Genomic DNA, 26,233 nt, shown 5'->3' with positions numbered 1-26,233 from the left:
GGCCCTGCTCCTGGAAATCTGCCTCCAACTGAGGGTGCTCAACACTTAAAAATTTGGCCCTCATAGGACATAGTAAGGGCTATATCCTGCCCTCCGCAGTACACAGTGCTTCCACTGATCTGAAATCAGCAGGTGAGCTCCTGCTGAATGTTCGAGTGAGCCGGAAGGATAACATGTGACCATCATGCCCACTGGTCTGTCAAGCAGGGCTTTGCACCCCAGCTTGGGAGCAGGCACCCACCTTTACACTCTGAACGAGGCTGCTGTAAAAAGCTCAGGGGGGTTTCATAAAGCAGCCTGGGAAGTTTGCAGAGTTAATAGCTGCTGCTCATCTGAGGATGATGCAGGCTCAGGCGTAGCTGTTGAATTTGAATTTTCAAACTGTATTGGCCATCTGGAAAAAAGATCGTAACTGCTTCACAGGGCACTCAGTGGGAGGGATTCGTCACCAGTGTGCAGAGTTTTCCCAGGAACACGCTTTCTCCCAGCCCCGAAAACAGGAAATGAAATGCGTTCAATGAGATTTACAACCAACGGACCCTTTGCATGAGGTCATATTCATGGAGCAAAAAATCCCTAACGCACTTGGGGAGTCCAGGAAAGAAATCTCCAAATTCCTAACGGCTTGGCCTTTGAAAGACGGATGATAACGAACAGCAGAGCTGAGATTTTCCCCTTGACTGTCCCTCTGGACGTGGAACAGGTCCAGCTTTCCCTTTATTCCACATGCAATGGCTTCATCCCATCTTTCTGGCTTAGTATTTTCTGCTGGGTTTTGAGATGGAAGTCGCAGAGTGGAAGTGCTCTCTAGCCCCTCAGGCATCTGACCTCCCCTCCCCACAAGACATGTGCTTGGCGTTTCACAGGGAGCACCCTGCTCTCCTTTGTGTGTCTCCGTCTCTTGGCGTGAGCAGGGGAGGGTGCTCCCCCAAGCCACTTTGGAAGGCTGACTTGACAGACACCAGGGATCTGTGTCGGATCAGCGCTGGCCCTCTACGCCATTGTCAGCAGTGGGGCAACTCTCGGAGCAGTGGAGTGAATTCCCGCAAAGGGAACTACAGGAAACCTTCCTGAGGGTGGGTGATAGTCTCCCCAGGGAACTGGGGGCCTCCCCGCTGCCCCATGGACAAAGCACTAGAGAGTGGTGCTGAGAGGAGGCCCTTGGGGGAAGGGGGCAGATGGGACCTAGTAGGGTTTCCCCATCTATGCACATTCGAAGAAGTTGTGGCATACAGGGACAGATACTTCAGCCGTTGTGTCAGGATGTGGGTGGGACCGTTCCAGGGGCTGTTGGGAGCTGTACAGCGAAAGGCTCAGCTTATTTTGAAAATGAACCTTTGACGTTTCCAGCCCTTAGACAAATGAGATCTGTGTTTGCTGCTGCTAACGTCTGCGGGGATGTATGCAGCACTGTCCGAGAGCACACAGAGCGTCTCTGTGCCCCGCCGCGCTCAGTCCAAGCACAACGAGCACACAGCAGGCTGGATGGAGTGACGAGCCCAGGGGAGGGAGCGAATGGGAGGCTGTGCTGCTCTGTTTTGAAACAATTGACTCCTGTTGGCTGGGCCGCAGAAGGGAGCCCAGAGGAGGGATTTGTAGCAATCTGAACTAATGCAAAACACTGCCGCACTTGCACAGCAGTGCCAGGCTTTCAGGAGAAAACCTGCTTGTGGTTTTTATTCTTCCACGTGGAATCCGACAACTTTTTCCCCACGCTGCTGAAACAACATTTAGCTCTATTTTATTGGCCTGGTTAGAGTGCAGTGTGAACATCATTTCAGTGCCCTGGGGCTTCAGGGGTGTGATTTCCTCCTTGTCAGTTCAGACCAGTTGGGGCCCATCTCCTGTATGATTAGCTGCTTTCCAGCTCCCTGGGTACCCTTTTCCTGTGTTTGCCACAATTCCACTGAGCTGTATTTCCAGGTATCTGAGGTTTGGTAGGGCCCATAGGAACTGGCACTCTGCAGACTTGAGGGACAGTTTTCTGACGGTGGCAGAATGTCTGCTATGGGCAAGTTCACTTGTTTTTTCTCCATGTCAGTATCCCGAATTAATTCACAACTTCAAGGGCCAAATTCTGCACTTAGATTTGAGGGCACAGCTCCACTTCGTGACATGAGCTCCCGGACTTCACGTGCCCAGTGTATCTGAGGCAATGAGACCGTTGAGGTAGGGCCATTAATTCTCAATAAACTGCAGTCCGTATGAAGCCACAACTTGCGCTCCTGGCCTCGTGCTTTGGCTCAGATGTATGTTGATAAATTACAAATAGGCAGGTTGACTACTTGAACTTTGTAGAGCTGCAAACAATAGGTATTAAAACGCTCTGTTCTGGGAATTATTTGAGAGAAGTTCTCTGGCCTGTATGGTACAGGGGGTCAGACTAGATGATCACAATGGTCCTATGTGGTCTATGACTCTAATTTTTAACCAGAAGCAGCCTGTTTTTTAATGCCTGTGCCATTTTGGCCCATAGGAGGACAGCGCAGACCTAAAGTGTCAGCTGCATTTTGCGAAAGAGGAGTCCGCTCTGATGTGCAAGAAACTAACGAAGTTAGCCAAGGAGAACGACAGCATGAAGGAGGAGCTGGTGAAATACCGCTCCTTGTACGGGGACTTGGAGAGCTCTTTGTCCATAGAGGAGCTGGCGGACTCCCCTCATTCGCGAGAGGCAGAACTGAAGGCCCATCTGAAGCTCGTTGAGGAAGAAGCCAACATCCTGAGTCGGAGGATCGTGGAGCTCGAGGTTGAAAACCGTGGGCTGAGGGCAGAGATGGATGACATGAAGGGACAAGGTGACAGAGAGCTGATGGGGCAGGACATTCGGTTTGCTTTCTCCTCCACCAGCTGTGGGGACTCTGGGGAGAGCCAGGTGGAGCTGAGGCGACACCTGCAGTTCGTGGAAGAGGAGGCCGAGCTACTGAGGAGGTCGCTGATGGAGCTGGAAGACCAAAACAAGCTCCTCATGAATGAGCTGAACAAGTACAAGTCGGACCACGACCTGGACATTACCCTGTCGGAGGACAGCTGCTCGGTGATCAGCGAGCCGTCCCAAGAGGAGCTGGCCACGGCCAAGGTGCAGATCAGCGAGCTCAGCGGCAAGGTGAAGAAGCTGCAGTACGAGAACCGCGTGCTGCTCTCTAACCTTCAGCGCTGCGATCTGGCCTCCTGCCAGACCACGAGGCCGATGATGGAGACCGACGCTGAGGCTGGCGATTCTGCGGACTGCATCCCGACCCCTCTCTGGAGAGAGGTGCCCGTTGGAGGAGAGAGTGATGCCAAGGACCGCCCTGAGAGAGGGCCCGGCAACGGCAACGGGAAGTCTCAGGGCAACAGCCCCACCCGGCTGTTCAAATCCAAGGACTTGGAGACTCTGCTTGGCATCCGGGACCAGGCCGCACTTGTTAGCAAAGCCATCGACGTCTTGATTTCGGACTCCAATGGCTTCACCTCCAGCCTGAAGGTGTGTCTGGACAATGACTGCATGGACCTGGTGCTGAGCGAGCCGGTGGATAACAACAGTGAAAGCACCAGTGACTCCAAGCTGATCAACATGATCTTTGTGAGGCTCCGTGTCCTGCAGCAGGAGCTGAGCTCCTTCATGAGGAAGGTGGATCACATTGGGGACTGTTGGAAAGAGCAGATGGACCCTTTCTCCTTCCTGCCCAGCTGCGGTCCCCAGGACTCTCCCAAAGGAGCACTGCGCAAAGAGCACAGCTCCGACTTCCAGGTAAGGTGTTTTCTATGGCATTGCCGTTCCCGTGCAGTGGTGGTTGCTTTATTTGCCGTGCTGTTTCTCCTGCTTTAACAAAACAAACCCCACCTATAATGTAACCTTCCTTGTGCCTCTAGAGTGAACTACAAACTAACAACTCACTGCATGGTAATGAACCCACAGACAAGATAGGACTCTGCTCTAACAGAGTGTGCATAGGGGGGAAGGTGGAGCCCTGGAGATTGGGCAGGCAGAGGAACACTGTTCTGGGTCATCGTCACTTCAGAACGCTTGGGGCATGGGGTGGCTGACACTGAGCCTGTCCCCAGCCACAGGGGAAGGGCTCTCAAGTACAGTCCTACCTCAGCATGCCCAGGGTCCGTCCCAGTGAATGCACTGTTCTGCAGACCCAGCAATAGCTCCACGGTCTGATGCCAGATTCCTGTCATGGTGAAACATCCCCAAGTGAGCTCAGTCCCTATCTCAGCGAGGCGGGAGGCTCATGTGAAATTGGTACAGTGCATGGGAGAGAGGGCAAGGGGTGCTGTCTTGGGTCTCCAGGATCCAGGTGGCACCCCACCTTACAGCCAGATGCGGCACTCTTGGGGAGAGAACTTCCCAGCCCCTTTGTTAAGTGCTGCAGAGAGAGCCCAGGAGCAAGAGATTCCAGAGTGAACAGCTGAAAGACAAATTTCAGTAAGACTCTGAGCATGTCCTCTTGTCCCCGGGGAGCAGTCCCTCCATGCCACTGGAGCAGCAGAGTGCGGCTTGGCCCAAAGCACACAATCCCCTCGAGACGCATGGTGGCGCTCCCCTTGTGGAGCGTCTCCAGCAGCACCATCTCCTCACGGCATGGACCCTTGACCACCACCATCCAAAATCTGACCCGCTGGGAGTGTGCCAAAAACCCTGGGTTCAGGCTGTTCCCCAAACCAGCCAGCATGCCCCACCTCCCCCCCAAGCTCTGCATCACCCAGCCCATGTGCAGCAGGAGGAGGGGGACCATAGCTGAGAACTTGCAGACTGCCAGGGGAGGGTAGAGGGCTCCGGGCTCTGAAGAGGGAGCAGATTTCCAGAGCACACTCTCATTTGTTCAGAGTTCTATTTTCCTGCATGCTGCTGGGTTTTAGTCCAACCCAGCCCAAGCGCCCCACCCCACCAGTCACTGCATGGCACCATAACTGGGGTTTGCACATTTTTTCCCTCTCTCTCTCTCCCCCACCCCAAACAATCCAGCCCACGTGTCTCCTCATCCTGTGTTTCCTTTTGTTTTCCACATTGTCTTATGCCACGGTGCTGAAGCTCCTCTTCCTCTTCATCCTTTTTGTTGTCTTGTAGTTCTTTGCTGTTTCTGAGACCCATTGTTTTGTTTGTTTTTCTTTTCTTCCCGCCCTTTTGGTTTGTTCTCATTAACTTGCCCATGCATGCAGCAGCCAGACTTTAGGGACGGCCCGGACTGGGACGCCGCGGGGAGCCGGCCCCCTGACCTGTACCGCAGCAACAACACCATGGACGTGGACTCCAATGTGAAACTCCCCAGGAACTACAAGTCCTACCGATCTGACGAGAACGACTCCTATGTCACCGAGGTAGGTGAGCAGAGAGGGCGGGAGCTCCCCGCCCTGCAGGAGATGGGGCTGGCCTAGGAGATGCTGAGTCAGTGGGGGGAGAGGGAAGGCCAGAAAATGTGAAAGGGGAGGCGCTGATGTGGGGCAGGGGTGGCTATGCTGGGGCCCTTGGGGATCCGCCATGGGAGAGCTCTTGGCACCTGTGTTCAGCAGGCCCACGGCCCAGCCGGGTGAGAGGGAGCACGGGCCCAAAGAGCTGCTGGATCACTCTGAAAACTGCTTTCTGGAACTTGCTAGACGTGGATGGGGAGAGCTCCCCTCTCTCTGTGGTAAATGGGGTGATGGGGGAGAGCACCACTGAGCTAGTGGGGCAATGGGGCAGACCCCTTCCAGAGAGCAGAGACTCCAGCTAGCAGGCTGTGCCCTTCCACATATGCCAGCACCGCTTGGAGGGGAGCCGGTTGTCCTGGGAGGAGAGGAGGCTGTGAGGATCCCGGGCTGCCATAAAGCCCTGCAGCCTCTCTCGTGTCTTGGAGCTCAGGCAGCTGGTGATATGGGCACTGCAGGCACGCTGCTCCCAGCAGGACCACTCCCCTAAGCAAACAGGCCCAGTGCGGTCAGAGCCAAGTGCTCACGAGAGGGACAAGCAGCATCAACCTGAGTGTCCCTAAGATGCACCTGAACCATACACGACTGGCGTCTGTGTCTGTTAGCTGCTGTAGGGGAGGGGGCTTCCCCCTCTCGCCATCTCCCACCTCTCTGCCCAGATCTCCCTGTGTCTGTCTGATGCGGTCAGGGGTTCTGATTGCTTCTCCACAGGCAGGAAAGTGCCGCCGGCCCCAAACGAGGCTCCCTGTGCTTTCTGCAAGCTGCCCCACCCCGTGCTCCGTCTTCCTGACATGAAGCCTGGGGTAGTTGGCTTTCCACGAGCTCTGGGAAATGTGTTCGCATCCTGTCTCTGAGCCGCCTCCTCTGTGCCACGGGCTTTGCGCTTCTCTGGCGCAGCACCTTCAGTGCTACCCTCCGCTGAGCCAGGCTGTGGGTTTGTTGCCAGGTTTAGCCCCGACCCAGGATGGTTTCATGATTTTGTTCCCAACTCACGAAGTATCCATGGACCTAGCTCTTCTGCAGAGCGTGTGGAATAGTCTGTGCGTGTCTCAAGGACGGCCTTGTATAGCACGTGGTACATGTCCGCAGCAGCTGCTCAGGTTGCAAGGCTAAGCTGTAACAAATTCGAAAGGCCAGTTCCCTCCTCATTTCAGCTCCATGTGTGGTTTGCAGCGGGGGCATGTAACCAGTTGGAGGTTTAATTTGCCCTGAAGCTAACTGTGGTTTGGCTGGAAAGCCAGACAGTTTGGCCTTTGTGGCAGAAGATGGAGCCATGACTAACTGGGAAGCCCTGCTTCTCCCCTCCCCAGTCACTGCCCCAGAGCTCGGGTCAGGGCACTCACAGCACGGCCCTGCCTCAGGCACAGCCAGCAGGGCTCTGCTCCCTGGTCCTACCTCCACTGCCCAAGGCGTCGCTGGTGTGATTGGCAGCTTGGTCCATCCCCGTCCCCTCTGACCGGTAGTTCTGTGCTGCTGGGCCCAGTGCCCTCAGCCGCCCCCATTGCAGCAGGCATGAGCCCTGACACTTCTCCGTGGCTGCTGGGTAGTAGGGTTTTCCCAGCCTGGCCTAAGGGGGTTTCCCTACCCCCTTAGCACCCTCCTGCCCCCTACCCCTCCTGCTGAGGCTGGGGGCTGCTGCCCTGCTGAACCCACCTGCTCTTCATTGCCTGCTCGGCCTGACTGTTCAGGAGGGGCTGCTGTTCGCAGCACCCTGCCTGCTGCTGCCTCAGCTCCCCTGCAGCCCCAGTGATGGGCACCCTAGGGCAGGCATGGATCTGGATCTGTGTGGTGTTACTGCCGGCTTAGTGCTAGCTCTGTGGCCCTGCCCCTCCCCTGGTAGGGGGCGTTCTGGAGCGGGAGGGGAATGGCTCCAGGTATGGCTGCAGCAGCGATGCAAGGCAGGGCCTGCGCTGGAGGCCTCCCCAGCTCCTGGCTACCCCTCAATAGGGGGGAACAAACTGCCCCCCCTGGCCCTGCACTGGCCAGTCTCTCCAGAGCAGGGTCTGGGTTCTGAGCTGCCCTGGCATGAGCCTCATTGCTGCCTTTCCACGAAGCGGCATGTTCCTGGCAGGCTCTGCTGACGGGAATCTCTGTACAAACTGGTGCAGTGTCTGTGTCTTGGCCTCCGGGTGTGCGGCCCTGCTCCGCGCCTGGCTGGTGCCTGGAAACTTTGAGCTGTGCCACCTGGCGTGCTGCTCCTGTCAGACCCCGGGGGGCGGAGGGGGTAGAGCTTCGGGAAAGGTTGGCGCCATCAGCTGCAGATCCCGGGGGGCCCCTGCTCTCAGATTAGTGGGTGTGGGGCACCCAGCCAGCAGTAGGACTGTTGGCTCAGTTGCTCTGAACTAACCAAGGTCCAAACATGGAAAAAGGGCCTTTAAAATGTGGGGCTGGGACCCCAATGGCAGGGGATGGGCCCGATGGCTCACTAGAGGTCCTGTCCCTTCCTAGGGATCCTGTGAGCAGCCACCTACTGCCAGGCACGTCCAGGGAGGGGACCCTTGGAGGGGCAGGTGCACTGGGAGAACAGAGCTCCTGGAAGGGGAACTTTCCAAGAGGCCGGTTCACACCCCAGCCTCCAGCGTGTCTCCAGCAAGCGCTGCTCACTGGGGCGCTGTCCCTGCACCACCCTTCAGCTCCTGTGCCAGGCCCGGTGTCTCCGAGCTGCTCCCTGAGTGCGGTGTGGCTCTGCGGCTAAACCGAGAGGGCTTTGGTTAGGGGCCGGGGGAAGGCCCAGCCTTTCCAAACCACTGCTTGGCTGCAATGGCCTGAGCTCACCCCCTCCCAGCAGCGGCACAATCAGGGCTGGGGCCTTTCTGCTCTCATATGCCCTTGAGCAGTGGCTGCCCCGAGGCCCCAGTAGAGCAAATAGCCACCTGCCCCAGGCTCCGAGTCCCTGTGTGCCTGTCTGCAGCCTCTCCCAGCTGTGCGCCACGGGGCCTACGGGCCTTGGCTGGCTAGTGAGGAACCTGGCGGGAAGGACGTGGCTTCCCCATTTTACAGCTGGCTCGGCTGCGGCGCAGAGAGGGGAAGTGATGAGCTCAAGGTCACCGCCTGTGTCAGGAGCAGAGACCAAGAGTGCAGTCTCTGAGCCCCCTCCTCTGTCCCTTGGCTGGGGTGGAGCCCAGGAGAACTGAATCCACCGTCCGCTCCAATGCACTGGTGCCCCCTCCGGGCTGCTGTGGGCCTTGCTCTCCATGGGAGAGGAACGAGGCCTGAGCGTGACGGGGCACCAGGGGACTGACTCTGTCCACTCCCCATGCAGATCAAGGAGCTGCAGCTGGTGCTGGCTGAAGCCAACGAGAGCCTGCGGGGCCTGCAGGAGCAGCTCACCCAGGAGAGGCAGCTGAGGAAGGAGGAGCTGGAGAACTTCTCCCAGAAGATCTGCCAGGTCAGTGAGAGGCACCGCAGGGAGCTGCTGCAGCGACCCAGTGTGATCTGTGCCACGACCACCTGCCCCTGCCTGGGGTGGGAGTGACCGGGGGCAGCCAAGAGCCAGTCTGGGCCTTGGGGATAGTCCCAGACCTTGGAGGAGACGGGCACAGAACCCCACCCCACTCCCAGCATCTCCTGGGCCGGCACGAAGCAGCCACTGCCTGCCCAATCAGCTGGGGGGAGAGGGGAAGTTTCCATGAGACCTTGTGGCTGTCAGCTCCTTCAGAGGTGTGTGCAGCACCCTGGGCCCCTGCTAACTCAAACCCTTCTCCCCCAGCACTGGCAGAGCCGTGCCATAGCCCCTCCTTGAGACCTTCAGCGTGCCCAGGGCCTGTGAGATCACTCCCTCCTCCCCTCCCCCAGCACACTTGCGAGATCATCCCCTCCCTCCCCTCGCCCACTAGCGTGCCCGAGGCTCGTGAGGGGCACACACACTCCCCATAGCCTGTTGCCAGGGCAATCATCCAACACGTCCATATTTCTCCCCCCTCCCCACTGCTGCGGCCCACAGCTCCCTGGCACAGCACCACTATCTCCAGAGCCAGGTGACCCTGCTCTGGGCCCTCCCTCTTCCACCGCTGCTGTCCCGGTGCCCATGGGGCCGGGAAATGAGTGACAGCCCTAGGAGCTCTGCTCCAGCCTCAGCCTCAGCCTCTCCCCACCAGGGGCCTAACCCCCCAGTCCCACCACCTGCACAGATCCTGCAGCAGCACCCACTGGGAGCCCTCGCACGGCTGAGAGGAGGGTCCTTCTCATGGTGGCTCTCCCCCAGCTGCGGGAAGACCAGCAGAAGGCTCTCCTGAGGCGGGAGTTTGAGCTGCAGAGCCTGAGCCTCCAGAGGCGGCTGGAGCAGAAGTTCTGGAGCCAGGAGAAGAACCTCCTGGTGCAGGAATCCCAGCAGTTCAAGCAGAATTTCCTGCTTCTCTTCATGAAGCTCAAGTGGTTCCTCAAACGCTGGAGACAGGGGAAGATCCTTCACAGTGAGGGCGATGGCTTCTTGGAGGTAGGATATGCAGCCAGGAGCTCCCATCCCATAGTCTGCCGGGCACAGGGCTGCACTGTCCCAACTGGAGAGACCTACAGCAGAGTCTGTGCAGGCAGGTGGCCAGGTGGCATGGAGTGGAGCCAATCCCAGCCTCTGTGACCCTTCACGTAGATATGCAGCCTGCAGAGCCTGTGGGCCGCAGCCTGAGAGGGAGCTCGGCATGCTGGGACCTGCAGTCTCTGGGCTATCGGCTGGGTAGGGTCAGCATTGCCAACTCCCATCACTTCTGGCCTGGGGAGGGCCTCTGTAGAGACAATGGGGGTCAGTATGGCTTAGCCGTTCCTTCCTGTCTCACATGGGACTGCGTATAAGGTGCTACCTGGTGCCACCCTCATGCTCTGCAGCCCCCTAAGAGCCCTGCTCATTTAACCCAGGTCACTGCAGGAACCAGCTGCCGGGCAGTAACATCCTGCAGTGTCCTGAGGTGAAGGGCCCCGTGGCCCATTGCTGAGCCAGCTGCTCCCTGCCCTGTGCTCTGTCCTGGGTGGTTTCCTGCATCTGGGCTGAGATCTCACACTCAACCCCCCCAAACTCAGCGGGTTCAGAAAGGCCCCAGGCTGAGGCTGTGCGTGGGGACAGCCTGGGCAGTGCCAGCCAGGGTCGGCCTGTGCTGGATGCTGCCCTCTTTTCTGCAGCAGAAGGGAGGCTGGGCAGGTCGGTGCAGGGGGAGGAGTGGGAGCAGCATGGAGACGTGGGAGCCACAGCAGAGCTAATGGCCCATCACCTTCGGTGTCGATTGTTCCGTGGGCAGAGGTGGTGCCTGGCACAGGGTTTTTCTGACGGGGGCATGCTGCTGCCCAGGGCAAAGGGGCCACGTCTGCCTCTCAACGGTGCTGGCTGCTGGAAACCTGCTGGCTGTTACCCAAAGTCAGCTTGCACTCAGCTCCCCAGCAATGGTCACGCGCTAGGGAGGAGGTCACAGGGCAGGAAGCAGGAGAGTCCGGAGCCAGCGCAGGTCAACACTGACTCCAGCCCTGCATCCAAGCAGACAGGCCGGGGCCTGTTAGTCCTCTGCATCATTACTGTTCATGTGCACGTCCATGAGACGCCCATCTACATGCCACGCCAGGGCAGCTGCTCCCTGCTCTAGTGCCAGTTAAGTGCATACTGCCCCTCGGGGAAGCTTGCCCAGCACCTGTCTGTGCCGAGCCCGGGCTCTAGTCCCTCGCTTCTCTGAGAACTAAACTCATTCACAAACGAGAACAAATGACTTGCACAGAGTGTGCAGCCTCTGGACGGGAGCGACGGTGTCTGAGGCTTGGTAACAACAGCCTCATTATGGCCCGGCCTTGTGCTGAGGCCAGAAGATGACTGTGCCCTGGCACGAGGCTGCAGTTTCTGGTGCCTGGTACGGAAGAGCAGGAAACACGAGCTGGGGAAGTGCTGAGACCAGATCACCCCCACCCCACAGCTCTGCTGAAGGCCCTCAGTCCACGTGTGCAGCTCCTCCGTTACTCCAGTCCTGGGCCCCACACACAGCTCTCCTGGTGGCCCTCCATCCCAGCTCGCAGTCACCTCCTATCCCTAGGCTCTGCTGGGTACAGGCAACCTTGGGCGCCAGCTTCTCACTGCCCCAGGGCCCTTTCCTCCTACTCCCCTGGGCCAGGAGCCCCTCGTCTGCCCGTGGCTGGAGGCTGAGGGGGACCGAGCTACCTCCCCCCATTGTATCTTGTCGTGTTTCCAGGTGAACAGCATGAAAGAGCTGTACCTGCTGATCGAGGAGGAGGAACTCACCCCACAGCAGCAGGCCGATAACAAGACGTGTGCCGGAGACACCTGGACCCAGAACACGGTGAGCTGGGACCCTGGCACACCTGCTGTGGCAGGTGCCCATGCGATGAGCTTGGAGTGGTGGTGCTGGGGCAAGTGCTCTGTAGTCTCTGGGTTCAGCCCGGCTCCCCGGGCACAGGCTGGTGCCTGACATCCCCCATCCCTTTCCCACTCAGTTCTCATTTCCCGGGAGCTGAGAGCATCCGGGACCAGGAGGCTATGTGGAGCCAGGCTAGGGCAGGAGGGTGCTGTGCCCATGGGAGCTCAGGCAGCCTGGGGCCCTGTGTGTCTGCTGCGGCAGCCCCTCAGTCCTGCCATCCCGGCCCCTCTCCTGGGCTGGCAGGAGGGACTGCGGGTCGGTGTGCTGCACCCCAAGCCCAGCACCGGCGGCCCGGTCAGACCCTGCCATCCGGGCAGCGAGGCCAGAGGCCCTGGTGTGTGCTGGGAGCCAGGGCCGGAGCTGCAGTGCAGGCCGCTCATGCTATTTGTATGCATTGGGGATTGATCGGAAAGTGTTAATGCCGCGCAGACGAGCCGAGGTAACGTGGCTCCCGGTGCCGGCAGGAATGTGGGTGTTCCTCAGAGATTGGGGCTGCAGATCCTGTGCAGGGGTGGGCAGGTCTGTACTGGAAACATCACCCACTGCTGGGGGCTGTGGGGAGGTGTTCGGGGGGGGAGGTGAGGCTGAGTGGGGGCTGTCTCTGAGCTTGCCCCAGCTGAGGCCTATGGGCACGGGTCCATGTTTACATTGAAGAGCAGCAGCCATCCAGATGTCTGTGCTTAGCCCTTGTAAGGCAGAAGCTGGATGGGGAGGGAGCCTGCATGCAGCTTCCAGGCTGGGCTCTGAGGGACACTGCAGTGCTGGGCACCTGTCACCAGCTCCCCCCGCCAGCAGGATATCCCATAGTGGGCAAACGTGTCAGCTGGCAGTGAGGTAAGCTCTGGCCGGCGGGAGTCTCTGCACCGGGTCATGACGCTTTGTGTCATGTAGAGCAAGGGGCTGGGCCTGACCAGCAAACTCCAGGCCTAGTTTGTGGCAGAGCCGCTGTGTCCTGTGGGCTCCGTCTGCTGAGAACAAGGTGCCTTTGAAGCCTGGCTCCTTACTATGAAGAACACAGCGTCTGGGTGTAGCTGGCAGTACAAAGGAGCCTGAACTTCCCATCCCTGGGGCTGCACACCTGGCTGCCCTGCCCACAGCGCTAGCCCAAGATCTCACAGCGGAAGTGCCAATGAAGAGACACCCTCCTCCCCCCACTTCAGCGTGTGAGGTTCTGCTGGGAGCCTCCGTGGAGCGTGCCAGCCTGTGTGCCCCTCTGCCCCTGTTCTGCAGACATTCCTCCTCTTCTCTGATCCTCCAGGGACCCAGGAGGGTGTGGGATCAGGGATGACCAGGGGTGCTGGGAGAGGCCCTGAGGCTGCACCTTCTCAGCAGCTCCCAAATGGAGACTGGCCTCCCAGCCACCCGGCAGGCCTGGCCTTCCTGAGACCGCGGTGGCTGGATGAGCTCAGTGGGCAGGACCAAGTTCTGCAGGAACAGGCGCCTGCTGCAGCTTCCTGGGGTCCTTCAGCCCAGGGCTGGCTCCAGGTTTTTTGCTGCCCCAAGCAAAAAAAAAAAAAACCTCGGAGTGCTGCCCCCGAAGGGCCAAAATGCCGCCCCTTGAAAAGCGCCGCCCCAAGCACATGCTTGGAATGCTGGTGCCTAGAGCTGGCCCTGCTTCAGCCTGTGGGGTTGGGGGAATGGCCTCTCACCTTCCTCAAAGGCCAGGGAGGGGGAGTAGCCTCTACATGCTGAGTGCAGGGCATGTGCACAAGCTGTCTGACCCCAGGGTGGCTAGCAGGGCGGTGGGCGGAAGCCAATGGGCACAGAGAGCGGGTGGCGGTGGGACACTGAGCTGCTGCTGAGCTGAATCATGTTCTCCAAACGGGTGCCAGGCGAAGGGGAGGGGACAGCTCCCTGGAGGCTGGCAGTGCCGCCGAGGGAGCCCCTAGGCATTCCCCAGGACTCCTCTGCAGCCTGACAGCTTCACAGGCCGGTGGGATGGAGGGTTAGAGCCCAGTGAATGGGGCAGGGGCTGCAGCCGGTTTCTGCCCTGGCATTTGCTGGTTCTCCAACCTGACTGCCTGGGCCCGGCATGGATGGAGGAACACTGGCCCGCTGCACACAGCAAGGAGTCTCCCAGCCCTCCAGCAGCTGGCCAAGGTCCTTCTCCCCTTTGTATGAGGGGGACTGGGGTGGAGGGGATTTGTGGAGCTGTCTCCCAGTCCTGTGCTCTGCCCTCCCAACTCTGCAGCCGACTGGCCTGGAGGGCCTCAGGGTTACTTCTGTGTCCCCTCCCCCTATGGGATCATCACCCTCAGCAGGGGGACTCTACAGGAGGTTTGATGACCATGACATGAATTCGATGTGTATTGCAGGGTGCTTTTAACCCCCCCTCGCTAGAGTGCTGGACTGGAGTGAACCTTCCTCCCCCAGGTCCCGGGGCGGGGGCTGGACAGCTCAGCTGGCTCCATTGCTGCTGACCTGGCTGTAGGGCAAGGCACGTTCTTGAAACTCAATCCACGGGAGGAGGCAGCACAGCCTAGACCAGAGCCCTGGTGCCTGCAAAGCTGCCTCTCCCTGTCCTCGTTGCCTGGCCTAGACCGACACGGGGCCCACGGAGCCCTGCGCCCGCTGCTCCTCCCCCGTTGCAGATGTCTGTGAACAGCTGCCCATGCTCACGCCTTTCTCCCTTCCCCTGCCCGGCAGCCCAATGAGTACGTCAAGACCCTGGCAGACATGAAGGTGATCCTGAAGGAGCTGTGCACGGAGCTGCGTGAGGAGAGGCGGGGCATGAATGAGCTGCAGCAGCAATTTGCCAAGGCCAAGGCTGCCTGGGAGGTAGAGCGGACTGAGCTCAAGTGCCACATCGCCCAGGTAAGAACAGCACACACACACTGGACTCTTGGGGGGGTGGGGGAGGCATCTTCCTCCTTTGGCTTCCCTTCCCCCATCACCCTAAAATCCCTGCTTCGGGATGACCCTCCTTCCAGGCCAGCAGGATGGCCCCAGCAGACCCCCTCAGCAGGGCTTTGAATGCGACGGCAGCGTGTGCTCAGAGCCCAGCAGGGCAGAGCGCACTTCCCGGTACCTGTCTAATATCAGAGGGGCTGGGAGCTGCAGGAGATGTCTGCAGCCTGATAAACCGGGCTGGGGCAGAGGATGAAAGCAGTGCACTGTGGGAATCTTAATTAGCAATCTCTGCTCCTGCTGAGGGAGTTTCTATAGCAACAGAGCTGACACTGAGAATCCAATTGTTGGAGTAAATGATGCCCATTATTTCCCTTGCAGGGATTGCTGGGCTGGGACCCAGAGCAGGTGGGAGGGGTATCCTGGCTGGAGAGATCCCAGACAGAAGCAGTGGAGAGGCTGGCTGCACGTGCAGTGAGCTTTGAGGGTGCTCAGCAGGGACCCTGGCTGAACAGGATAGCTTTCCAGCACCACTGTCATGAACTGGGATGTGGGCAGCCAAGACTAGTGGTTGGAGCAGGACTCAGGCACCAGAGTCAGGAAGCCAGTAGACAAGTAGGGAACAGACTGGGCAAGCCAGGAGCAATGCTGGGAACAAGCCAGGATCAGGGCTGGAGCAAGGCTAGGAGCAGGGCAGGCACCGGAGAGAGTGCAGCTGCGGGTATGTGTGATGAGCACCCAGAGATCGTTCAGTAGTTGCTGTTGGGTGTAAGAGCAGGCCTGGTGACCTCCTCAGCCAGTCAGGTGGTGGAATGGTCCATCAGGCGGCCCTGCTGTGCTCATAGGCTGTCCTGAGACTGAGCAGGTGCAGCTGCAAGTCCTCACTTCTAACAGTCACTCATTTTGGGAGACAGTAAGAGGTGGTACCCTCCAAACTTCGCCCATAATCCATGCTCCACCCATGTGTGATGCCAAAATGAGGTGTCGCTTGCAGCGGATTGGTCGGCAGTTTTCAGAAATTCCTTGGGTGCTGGTTGGCAGTGAAATAGTTAACAGCGTTGCCATCATTAGACTAGGTTAATGCATTGACCAGCTCCCACCTCTCCGAGCTCTTTTGTCAGGCTCTCTGCAGACTCAGGCAGACACCACCATATCTGTGACACTAGGGTTACCTTTTCAAACAGGAGGCTCAGTATTTATCTTAGTGACTCCATCTCACATGTCAGTTCACAAGTAGAAGGAAACGGCCCGACCTGGAGAATCAACCTGGGATCAGAGAGTCAAGCTGGGCTTTTTCCTATGCATAGGAAACCACTAATAAAAGCTCTGTAGCTAACTTTGCCCTGTGTGGCCCCACTAGTCAGCAGGCATTAGCACAGGGGTCTCTGAGTGGGAGCGAGTGAGCAGACTCCAGCCCCTTCTTTGTCAGCTGTGCTGGCTGGGCAGGGCTGCCAGGAGCACAGACTGATTTTAGTCCTTAAGGACAGCGGCTCAGACTCTGATCCACACACTGCAGCAGGAAGGGCTGTTTCTGAGCAGATCTGCACTTTAAGGCAAGCAGATTCCAGTGACATTCCCGGCCCATCTAACAGTGAGGGTCCATTCTTCTAGCCTTGCGGAGCCGATTCATCTGGCAATCAGCACGTTTTCCTGAAGCCTGGAAATACTTGCCCAGTACATGTCCACTCTGTGGGCTTTCCCAGGATCAGTGCACGTGCAGTCCCTTGGCCGTGCAGGGTCAATGTCTCTGGCCTACAAATATTAATCTCCAAGCTGTCGCGTGCTCAGAGCCATGCCAGGCTTGCGTGCAGCTCAAAGCTTAGTGCTGAGATCAGCACAACCCAAACTAGTGGAAATGAAGCCTGGATTTATGGCCTCATTGGCTCCGATGACAGGAGGCAATAAAGGCTGGATGACCGCAATGCCAAGGCTTCAGGAGAACATGTTACTCGACAGATTAATTTGGGGAACCTTTTCATGGCCAGGATCTGCAGGAGGGGCGGCAGTGCTGCAACTGCACCTGAGCTTGGGAGCTGGAGCCAGCGTGTTGACAAGACCTTCCCCTGGGGGAACTGTGTGGGTCCCATGGGTCACATAGAGTTGCCAGGTGTCTGGTTCTCAACCAGAACGCCTGGTTGAAAAGGGATCCTGGTGGCGGAGCTGACCGGGACGTTAAAAGTCCGGTCAGTGGGGCTAAGGCAGGCTCCCTGCCTGCCGTGGCTCCCTGCGGCTCCCAAAAGCAGCGACATGTGCCCCTGTATAGGGCAGCCAGGGGACTCTGCACGCTGCCCCCGCCCCAAGCTACCACTCTGCAGCTCCCATTGGCCGCGGTTTCCGGCCAATGGGAGCTGCGGGGGCGGTGCCTGTTGATGGAGTAGTGCGCAGAGCCTCCTGGCTGCACCTCCGCATAGGAGCCGGAGAGGGGACATGACGCTGCTTCCAGGAGCTGCTTGAGGTAAGTGCCACCTGGAACCTGTACCCCTGCCCCCTCCCACGCCCAAACCCCCTGCCCCAGCCCACATCTCCCTCCTGCCCTCCAAACCCCTCAATCTCAGCCTGGAGCACCCTCCTGCACCCCAAATCCTTTATCCCCGGGCCCACACCCCCAGCTGGAGCCCTCCCCCCCCCGTGCCCCTGCCCAGCCCTGATCCCCTCCCGCCCTCCGAACCCCTCAGTCCCAGCCCAGAGCACCCTCCTGCACCCCAAACCCTTCATCCCCAGCCCCATCCCAAAGTCTGCACCCCCTGCCCCCTCCCAGAGCCCTCTCCTGCACTCTGAACCCCCCAGCCTGGAGCCCCCTCCTGCACCCCAAATCCCTCATCCCCAGTTCCACACCAGAGCCTGCACCCCCAGCTGGAGCCCTCACCCCCCACCCTGTCCCCTGCCCCAGCCCAGTGAAAATGAGCGAGTGAGTGAGGGCGGGGAGAGCGAGTGACAGAGGGAGGGGGGATGGAGTGAGCGGGGGCGGGGCCTCGGAGGAGGGGCAATGCAAGAGTGTTTGGTTTTGTGCGAGCAGAAAGTCTGGCACCTGTGCCAGAAATTGGAATGGCTGCCCACAGCACGGTTACTAGTAAAACAGTCAGTTTCGTAAATGGAGAGAGGCCAGGCTCAGCCCTGGGAGCAGCTTCGATACGAATGTAGCACCCAGCATGGCCCATGGCACCTTGCCTCTTCCATGCACCCTGCAATCCACCACCAGCCTGCCTTGCTCTGGGGGACGCTCCATGTTACCCCGTTCTGTGGAGGGGAAATTGAGGCCCAGAGAGAGTGTGACATGCCTCCAATGTCGCAGTCAGTTCTCGAGCCCAGCTCTCGGCGCTAGCCATTGGGCACGCTCTCTCTCTGTTTTTAAGCCGCTACGGTTGTAACAAAGGTGCCTGTGGTAATGTATTAAAATCCAGGTTTAGGTGTTGAGAGCTACGTCTGCATTTGGGTGCACGGTTACCACAGCTATTTGCACACTGGGGTAATTGTGCAGCATCACATGCTCAAATACAAAGGCAGTTTTGCGTTCCTGCTTCTCAGCATGTGGGCCCTGAGTTTTCTGGCACTCCCTGGCCATAGACGTCTGCCTCACCGCAGTCCTGGCTACTCCACTGCTCAATGGCTCCCACCCACTGCAAGCTAGCGGTGCTCCTTTGGCCACTCTGACACCGGGGCACCTTTTCTGTCCCATTGTCTAACTCTTACTGCTTTGGAAATGTCCCGTTGGTTTCATCCCCATCACACTGAAACGCTGAGCGGGCTGGGGCCGTGTCCGTGTGATGCTAGCTTAGTGTGATTGTCAGGGCCTGCTCAGAGACGCACTGGGCCCTAATGAGGTCATGAATAATAAACCATTTGCCAGCCCCATGCTCCAGCGGTGTCATTCTTAGGCTTTCCTCCAGACTCTAGTATCCCCTCGTGTCATTGCACCGGCCTGGCTTTATGCAGCCGTGCGGCATCCAGACTCATTTATCATCAAGCTTAGATCAATCATTTCCCACTCTGCTCTCTGAGCTGTTGTCTGCCAGAGGACTTGAGCCCTGCCCTGGCTCCCTGCTAGCTGGACCCTGCCATGTGCTGTAGTGGTATTGCCTTGTCCGTCTCACTGGGGTCTGTGTCAAACCTGCCCTCAGACGCCCTGAGCTCTGTTCTCTTCTCTGATTACTTTTCCTGGGTCTTCATTTCCCTTTTGCAAGGCAGATCCATGAGGAAGTTACTGAGAACCCAGTTTGGTTTACACCCCAAAATGGCCAGCTGTTGTTCGGTGCTACCTCCCAAGGTGCTGGACACTGCTCGAGGGGTTAGCCCCCAGCGGTGTCCCTGCCCGTATTGCTGAGCCAATGTTTCTGGCAGCAGCAGCATCTCTTGCTGATGCTCTCTCTGAGCAGCTGTCAGTGGCTTCAATCTGCCTCACAAGCCATCACATGCTTAAGCCCCTTGTGAGCTGTCTGAGCTGCTGAGCCCAGGATGAGAGACACATGGATTCACGCCTGCTCACGAGCTGGCCTCAGGGTTTGGGGCCGCTCCTGCAGAGGGGGTGTTCACCAGGTCTCTGGGTATCGCATCCCATGCCTGCTCCCTCCAGGCACAGGCATGGGCTAGCTTTGGGCTCTAGGATTTCCCATAGCCCGCCGTAGCCCTGCCTTCTCCCAGTGTGGCCCCTTCCTTTCAGAGTGCAGCTCATCTGTGTCCAGGCTGAGGCCAGACAGGAGTCTCCCTGCTGCGCTGGAAGGGGGCAGCCTCCTGCTCTCAGCCTGAGTGCTGGCCCTCTCCCAGGTGTGGGGTGTTAACCAGCCTGTCTGCAGAGCACTGCTCTCACTGCCTGGCCTCTGTACTGTATTGTGCAGGCACCACGTGATCCCAATCCCACTCAGGTTGTGCCTTGAAACCCCTGTGCCGGGTTCTGGGCCCATTCCTCATGCAGCACTGGAAAGGGCTAAACTCTGGTTTCTTCTGCCCATTCCTGGTGTGTGTCCAGAGAGGGGCTCAGACACTGCCACAGGGTATGACTAGATAATGGGACAGAGTCAAGCTGAAGATCTAATGGTAACTTTCCCGAAGAATTGGGGCTAACTAACCGTGGGATGCTGGAGGCTGAGGGTCCTACCCGGGGAGTGTTTGTCCCTGTGCAGTCACTGCCCAGCTGGGATCTGGCTCGTGGCTTTGAGTACCAGCGGCGCCATCTCCCAGCACCGTCCGTGGGGTCCCAGGCAGTGATCTGCTGTAAAGCTCTGTAATGCCCCCTGCTCGCGCCCACACCTCTGAGCTGTGTTCTCCCTCCCAGCCAGCCCTCCAAGAGCCCCCCGGCCACAGACTGCTAGCACCTGAGCTTGCATGTTCAGCTTCGTGCTTCCCTTCTGCATGACCATGGCTGCAGCTGTCCTGCTGTTCCTTTAATAAAGAGACTGTCCCCTTGCGGGCACAGCAGCTCCAGGAGGACATGCCGGGAGAGGCTCTGGAAAGCTGACTCAGCGATAGCCCCCTGGCCCAGCCCAGTGTTAGCAAGGGCTGGTGGTTGGCAAGCTGTAATAATCACCTGGAGGCGGGTGTGCCTGCGGTCTGATCTCCCCTCGATTCCCCACAGCTGGAGTCAAAGGTTGGGAAAGGGGTCCCGGAGCGAGCCCCGTCAGACTGGAAAGTGGCTCTGAAGAGGGAGCGAGAGGAACACCAGCACCTCCTGGCCGAGTCCTACAGCGCGGTCATGGACCTCACCAAGCAGCTGCAGATCAGTGAGAAGAACTGGAACCAGGAGAAGCTGGAGCTGCTGGACAGGTTCAAGGACGAGCAGCAGCAGGCAGAGCAGCAAGTGAAAGAGCTGCAGAACAAAATCAACCAGGTAGGGGCGTACCGCATTCCCACGTGTGTACATGCACACGCGCCTGAGCTCACACTCACAGAGACGCTTATGGGAGCATTGCTCCTGCATGTGTACACGCACACGCATGTGAGCTGGTGCTTAGAGATGCTCCCGGGAGCATCCCCTCATGTGCATACATGTACGAGTAGCTGGGCTCACACTCACAAAAGTGCTTGCTGCTCACAGGGGTTTGTGTGAACGTGCGAGTGCACGGATACACCCAAGCTCTCACGCCAGTGCTCTCTGCTCCCATTAACACACAAGCACATGCTCGCACAAGCGTACGCGTGTACACCCACTGCCATGCATGCTCCCACGCAAGTGGTCCCTGCACGCTTTTGCACATGCTCACATGACACTTGCGTAGTGCACACTCCTGGGAACATGCTCACAGGAATACACATTCACACATCCCCCCCCAAACTGCTCCCAGAAGCCCCTTCCCCTGCGGGCAATGGCTCACGTTTTGTGGTGACTGGGTGAACGCAGGCCCTGCGCTCTGCTAGCTGGTTTGTCTGATCCCCAGGGTGGAACTCATCCCCTCTGCCTTTGGCTGCCTTTGGCTCGCCTGCCCCAGTCCTGAGATCTCCCACTCCCCATGCAGCAGTCCTGTAAGCTCCCCAGCCGAGCCGTGTTCCTGCAGCCCAGCCCAGCCCTGGTCCTGCCCTGAGCCTGAGGAGTCCAGTACGTCCCCTGGCCGCCGGCCGAGAGCGCTCTGGGCCATGGGAAAGCCATTGCGCTGCTGAGCTCCAGTTCAGCCGTCGCTGCCTGCAGGCAGCAGCTGCTCTAACGAGGCCTCTTTCCCCACTCCCGTGTTGAGTGACTGGCTCCTTTTCTGTGCGATTCCCAGCTGCAGAAGGGAGCCGACCGGTGGGCCGTGGAGAAGCAGGGCAGCAACTGGAAAGAGGTGAGCAGGAGAGCAGCTGTGCCCTGACTGTTGAGGGAGGGGGCGTCACCAGCTGCTTCCCAGGGAGTGAGCTGGGCATGGGACTGGATCCTTGGGAAGGCGGAGCAGCTGCCTTCTGAGAGGAGAAGCCCAGCCCCTTTCCCTTGGATTGGGGTGCAGCACTGCATGCTGGGACTCATCACCTGTGTTACAGTCATGCCCCGCACACAGCCGTGGTGGGGCCCCTCTGTGCCAGATACCAACACGCCAGTCCCTGCCCCAGAGCACTCAGTCTGACCAATCCGCTCCCTTGGATCGTGAATGGAACCTCACTGGGCGTGGCATTTATGTAACCCTTTGCACCCTGAGATCTCAGAGGGGGGCCATTGTTACCAGGTGGGTTAATGTGGCATCAAGATTATGGGCAGGTTCAAACATAGGGCCCTACAGTTAGAGCCCTGAATACATGGCTTTAGATCCAGGCTTGCCGAGCACTGACAGCTCTGCCTGGCGCCATGGGGGCTGTAGGTCTCTTTCCTGGGGGCCTAAAGATGGATTTAGGTTCCTAACTTTAGGCACTCAAGGTGAAAAGTTCTGGCTCAGTGAGGCCATTGTAGAGCCGGGAATGGAACCCAGGAGTCCTGGCTGCCAGATGAGCTGTACTGTCACTGGATACAGGTGAGGTGGGAAGTTGCCAGTGCAGCTCCTTGGTTTGGAGTCCCCTGGCCTGACGTACCATTCCCAAGTCCAGATTGTGGGCCAGCTAATGTCAGCGCTTCCTCCTGTGTCGTTCTAGACGCTCAACGAAAAGATCACCGACAAAGAGACCGTTTCTGAAACAGACCCCAAGGGAGCCAGTTTAAAAAGGTGAGACACACCCACCCACTTGGTACAGGGCAGCCTGGCACTGCTCACTCCTCCTGGAGGGGTGGGGGGTGAGGGCAGGAGCCTCAGCCCAGGGCTGCAACTGGTTGGTGAACGTGGGCTGATGGGCTCACAGCCCTCCTTACAGGTGTCCCACTGTCAGGACCCCCAGCTCACCTCCTCAATATCTGATGGCCTTCACATCTATCTCAGTGGGCTTGTGCTGGGGACCTGCTTCCCCCTACACACACTTTGGGGGGAGGCTGCTGTTCCAACCCCTAGAATGGTGCCCTGCAATGTTCCCTCCAATTTTCTCCATCCCTGTGCAGAATGAATTTTGTTATGGGCACCAATATCGAGGTAATGCATGGGTGTGAGCCACCAGTAGAAACCAAAAACCTAGGTATAATATATATTTTTTAAAAGTTACCATAGGGATAATTACTCCAGCCAGGACAGGTTAGGAATTTTAGAACTCACTACTCAAAGAATTAAATTTAAGCATAAGAAGGAAATAAAATTATGAAATGCACAGACCAGTCAAAAAACTAAAATAACAGAAAATATATGTGCATTGCAGGAAGTACCAAGAAGTAACAACACAAGTATGTGTTGGGAGGTGTGTGTGAAAGAGAGAGAGAGAGAGAGAGAGAGCTGCTGGGGAAGTGTATAAGAGCCTGTGCGTTGTCTCTTTAAGCAGAGAGGCACTCACCAGAACTCAGACCACAGCAGCTCCTGAGCCCTATCCCCACTCTGCGGAAATGGGGTACAGGGGCATGGGGGAGGGGGACACCGTGAAATCGGCACCCCACCCCTGCACCTTCTGCTCTGCACAGCAAGCAGGAGGGTCCTGGGAGCCGCTGGCCAGGGGCTCGAAGGCAGAGGGCAGGAGCAATGCGGCTGCAGAGCAGCGGGGGGAGGGGCACCTGAACACACGCACGGCAGTTGATTGACTCTTAGGCAGCAGCGCAGCTTAGAGGGAACATTGGTGCCCTGGGGTAGAGAGGTGAACTTGACCTCTCTTCCACAAGGAACATGAGCATAAAGCACCGTTATTGGGCAGGGGCTGGGAGATGCTAGGGAACTCCAGGGTGTTACCTAGTTACTGTGCGAGGGATTTGGGCGCGGGGTGCCCTGTTCACACAGGGACCTGGCTGCAGGGTGGGGGGAATCATTGCTGTTTTTGCTGTGCAGGGGAGAGGTGCACATTCTGCTCCCTGGGTGCTCCCAGAGCCTGCAGAGGTGTGTGAGTGGGGCAGGACCGCCAGGGGGGTGGGGGCTGGGGGGGGGGGTTCGAGTGCGTCTGGGACAGATGCTCAGGTTTGAACCCAAAAGTGAATGCATAGGGTGGGTTTGCGGCCAGCCCTTGCAAACAGACTTGTAGGATTTGGCGTATGACCCCTGAACCCTGCTCTGCCCTGTTTCCAGCCCGCATTCAGCCAGCATTCCCCCAAACATGCCATTGCTCCATGCTCCGAGTCCTGAGCATGTTCTCCCAGGGACCTGCCTGTGGCAGGTTCACCTGAACCAGGGGAACCTCTCCCAAAGCAAGCTCCTGTACAACAAAACGTTACTCAAGGCAGGCTGGCCAGGCAGGCTGTACCTGGCATAACCTGACCCAGAACAGTCTCTTCGCTGACTCAGGCTGAACAGTGCTGGCAGAGTGAGGGGCCAGGCCAGGCTTTCAGGTTAAGACAGATCCCAACTTCACCCAGAACTGAACACTTGGAGGAGGCAGCCAGCCCTTTTCATCTTGACTGTTGGGCCCTGATTGGCTTCTGGCTCTTCTAGCCACTGGAATACCAAATCTTATTGGTCCCACCAGCAGCTGATCATGGGTGGCCTCTCTGGGCAGCTCCTGAAGGTCTAAACTTGATGCTCATTTCCCCCCCAAAAGACACCTGCTTTGGGTGGGGTGTGCCAAGGTGGTGGGGCCTGCAGCAAGGGGCACCCAACACCGGGTAGCCCCCCACACACACACACTGCATGCACTGCTGAGCTGGCTTGTAGCCATAAATCCTGCCTGAGGACAGGAAGCTTGGGTGGTGTAGAACCCTTCCTTGCAGCTTGTTAGCCCACCCAGCATTTCACCACACTGCGCAAAGGCCCAGCAGAGTGAGCAGCAATAAATACCGCGTGTGCTCCTTGAGATCACAGCTCCAGCTGTGTAATCCAGCCCGTCTAGAGCCTGTTAGCCATGCAGGAAACATGCCCAGAGCAGCTGCATTCAGAGGGGACTCAGCACGCACTGGAATGATTCCTTGGCATGACCCCAGCTGCAGGTCATTTATGTTCTCATCTTCCTCGGCTCATCCGGGCTGTAGGCTTCTTACAGCATTTGTAATTCCTGGCACCTCTTCAGCTCTCATCTGTCAGGCTCTCTCTTCTGCTTCTGGGTTTTCCCCGCTCTCCAGCGTCTTCGCTGTTGGGGCTGCGCCAGTGATAGCGTGTGGCTGCCTTAGCCACTCCTCTGGGTTTGCTCTCTCATTTGGTGAGTTACAACAGCCCTGAGAGCAGCCACTTCTCATCTAGCTTGTTGAAGATGATTGTGTGTCACAATTCAGGGCAACTGCACCTGGATCCTCCTCCACGGTCCAGCAAGGGCACCCCCTCTCGGCTCCCTAGCCGGGGCCTCTCTTGGCTGGAGACCCGCACCTCTCTCTTCCTTCTGAGCAGCGTATTTCAGGCTGAATGGCCCCCTGCCTGCACGGTGTTATCCCCTAAGCAGGCCTGCGGCACCTCTCTCCTCTGAGGCAGTGCAGCGTGTGATTGCCCCAGGTATTAGTTACCACCCAGGCCTTGGTAAGCCAGCACATTTCATTCATAGGGTAGAAGCATTACGGAGAAAACAGCTCACCAACAATGAAAGAACCTACTGCAGACAGGCCTACCAGAGGTCACCCAGCTGCCAAATGGCTCTGGCCGGAGCAGTCCTTCTGCCGCCCCAGAAGTTTTCCTGTGGCTTCAAGGTCCTCACCCTCTTTGCTCGAACCTGAGCATGCCGCTCACTCATTGATCCAGTTACACTCTCTGAGGAGACCCAGAGCAGGTCACCAGCCAGACAGTGGGTCTGCTCAAAGTGCAGCTTCAGAAGCCTGGATTCGAGGTGGAGCCTTTGCCTTCCCCTTGCTTCCAAGTATTTCCGAGGAAATCCACTTCACATGTATTGTCCCCATAAGGCCTTTGGAGTTCCTGGTATCTAGGGTAACCAGACAGCAAATGTGAAAAATCGGGATGGGGGTAGGGCTAATAGGAGCCTATATAAGAAAAAGACTCCAAAATGGGGACTGTCCCTATAAAATCGGGACATCTGGTCACCCTACTGGTATCTCCCTGAGATTGCATTAACCCTGCCTGCCTGGTCTATACAGCCCCTCAATAGAACTCAAACATTTGCATTTTCATACAATGGGGAGGTATTAAACATGATTCAGTAAGGTGGTTCTTCGAGTAGATGCAGCCGTCTATTGCAGCTGGGTGTATGTGTGCCCAGCCCGCCGGAGCCTGAAATTTTGCCTAGCAGTACCCGTAGAGGGGCGGTGCTCGTGGCTGTGGCCCCTCCCCTGGCTCTATGAGGCAGCACCACCCCAATCCCCCTCAGTTCCTTCTTTCTGCCCGTGGCTGGAGTCAGAGCTCTGTGTGGTTGTAGCCTCATAACCTCGCAGATTGTCTAGTTTCTTATGGTTAGTGTTCGTTAGTCTGTTTCCCTGGTGCTGACCTTAATTCAGTAAGGTTTATCTTAATTCCATAAAGTTTGCTGAGGATGTTGCAGGATATTGCATGCAGTGTAGTTGTAGCCATGTTGGTCCCAGGGTATTAGAGAGACAAGGTGGGTGGAAAATGATTAAAGACAAAACCACCCTGTCACAACAACAACCCAGGAAACTACAGACCAGTTAGTTTAACTTCTGTGCCAGAGAAGATAATGGAGCAAGTAATTAAGGAAATCATCTACAAACACTTAGAAGGTGGTAAGGTGATAGGGAACAGCCAGCATGGATTTGTAAAGAACAAATCATGTCAAACCAATCTGATAGCTTTCTTCGATAGGATAAC

General features: G+C 57.8%; 1 protein-coding gene across 2 annotated transcripts in view; it reads left to right on the top strand.

The window, feature by feature from the left end:
• SOGA1 (suppressor of glucose, autophagy associated 1) overlaps positions 1-26,233 on the top strand; it is an 85,679-nt gene that overhangs the window by 47,913 nt on the left and 11,533 nt on the right. The window contains exons 5-13 of one of the 2 annotated variants that reach the window (XM_024194553.3): positions 2,477-3,730; positions 5,146-5,304; positions 8,654-8,779; positions 9,596-9,826; positions 11,553-11,660; positions 14,385-14,552; positions 20,155-20,406; positions 21,278-21,334; positions 22,110-22,180. In XM_024194553.3, coding sequence (XP_024050321.2) covers positions 2,477-3,730; positions 5,146-5,304; positions 8,654-8,779; positions 9,596-9,826; positions 11,553-11,660; positions 14,385-14,552; positions 20,155-20,406; positions 21,278-21,334; positions 22,110-22,180 — 2,426 coding nt within the window. The remainder of the gene's footprint in view (positions 1-2,476; positions 3,731-5,145; positions 5,305-8,653; positions 8,780-9,595; positions 9,827-11,552; positions 11,661-14,384; positions 14,553-20,154; positions 20,407-21,277; positions 21,335-22,109; positions 22,181-26,233) is intronic. The other variant, XM_024194554.3, reaches the window with a different exon arrangement.

The sequence above is a fragment of the Terrapene carolina genome, unplaced genomic scaffold (genome assembly GCF_002925995.2).
Source record: "Terrapene carolina triunguis isolate 2854851 unplaced genomic scaffold, T_m_triunguis-2.0 Scaffold233, whole genome shotgun sequence".
Taxonomy (NCBI): Eukaryota; Metazoa; Chordata; order Testudines; family Emydidae; genus Terrapene; species Terrapene triunguis.
Note: the sequence above shows the minus strand (reverse complement) of the source record. Positions and strands in the feature narration are given on the sequence as shown.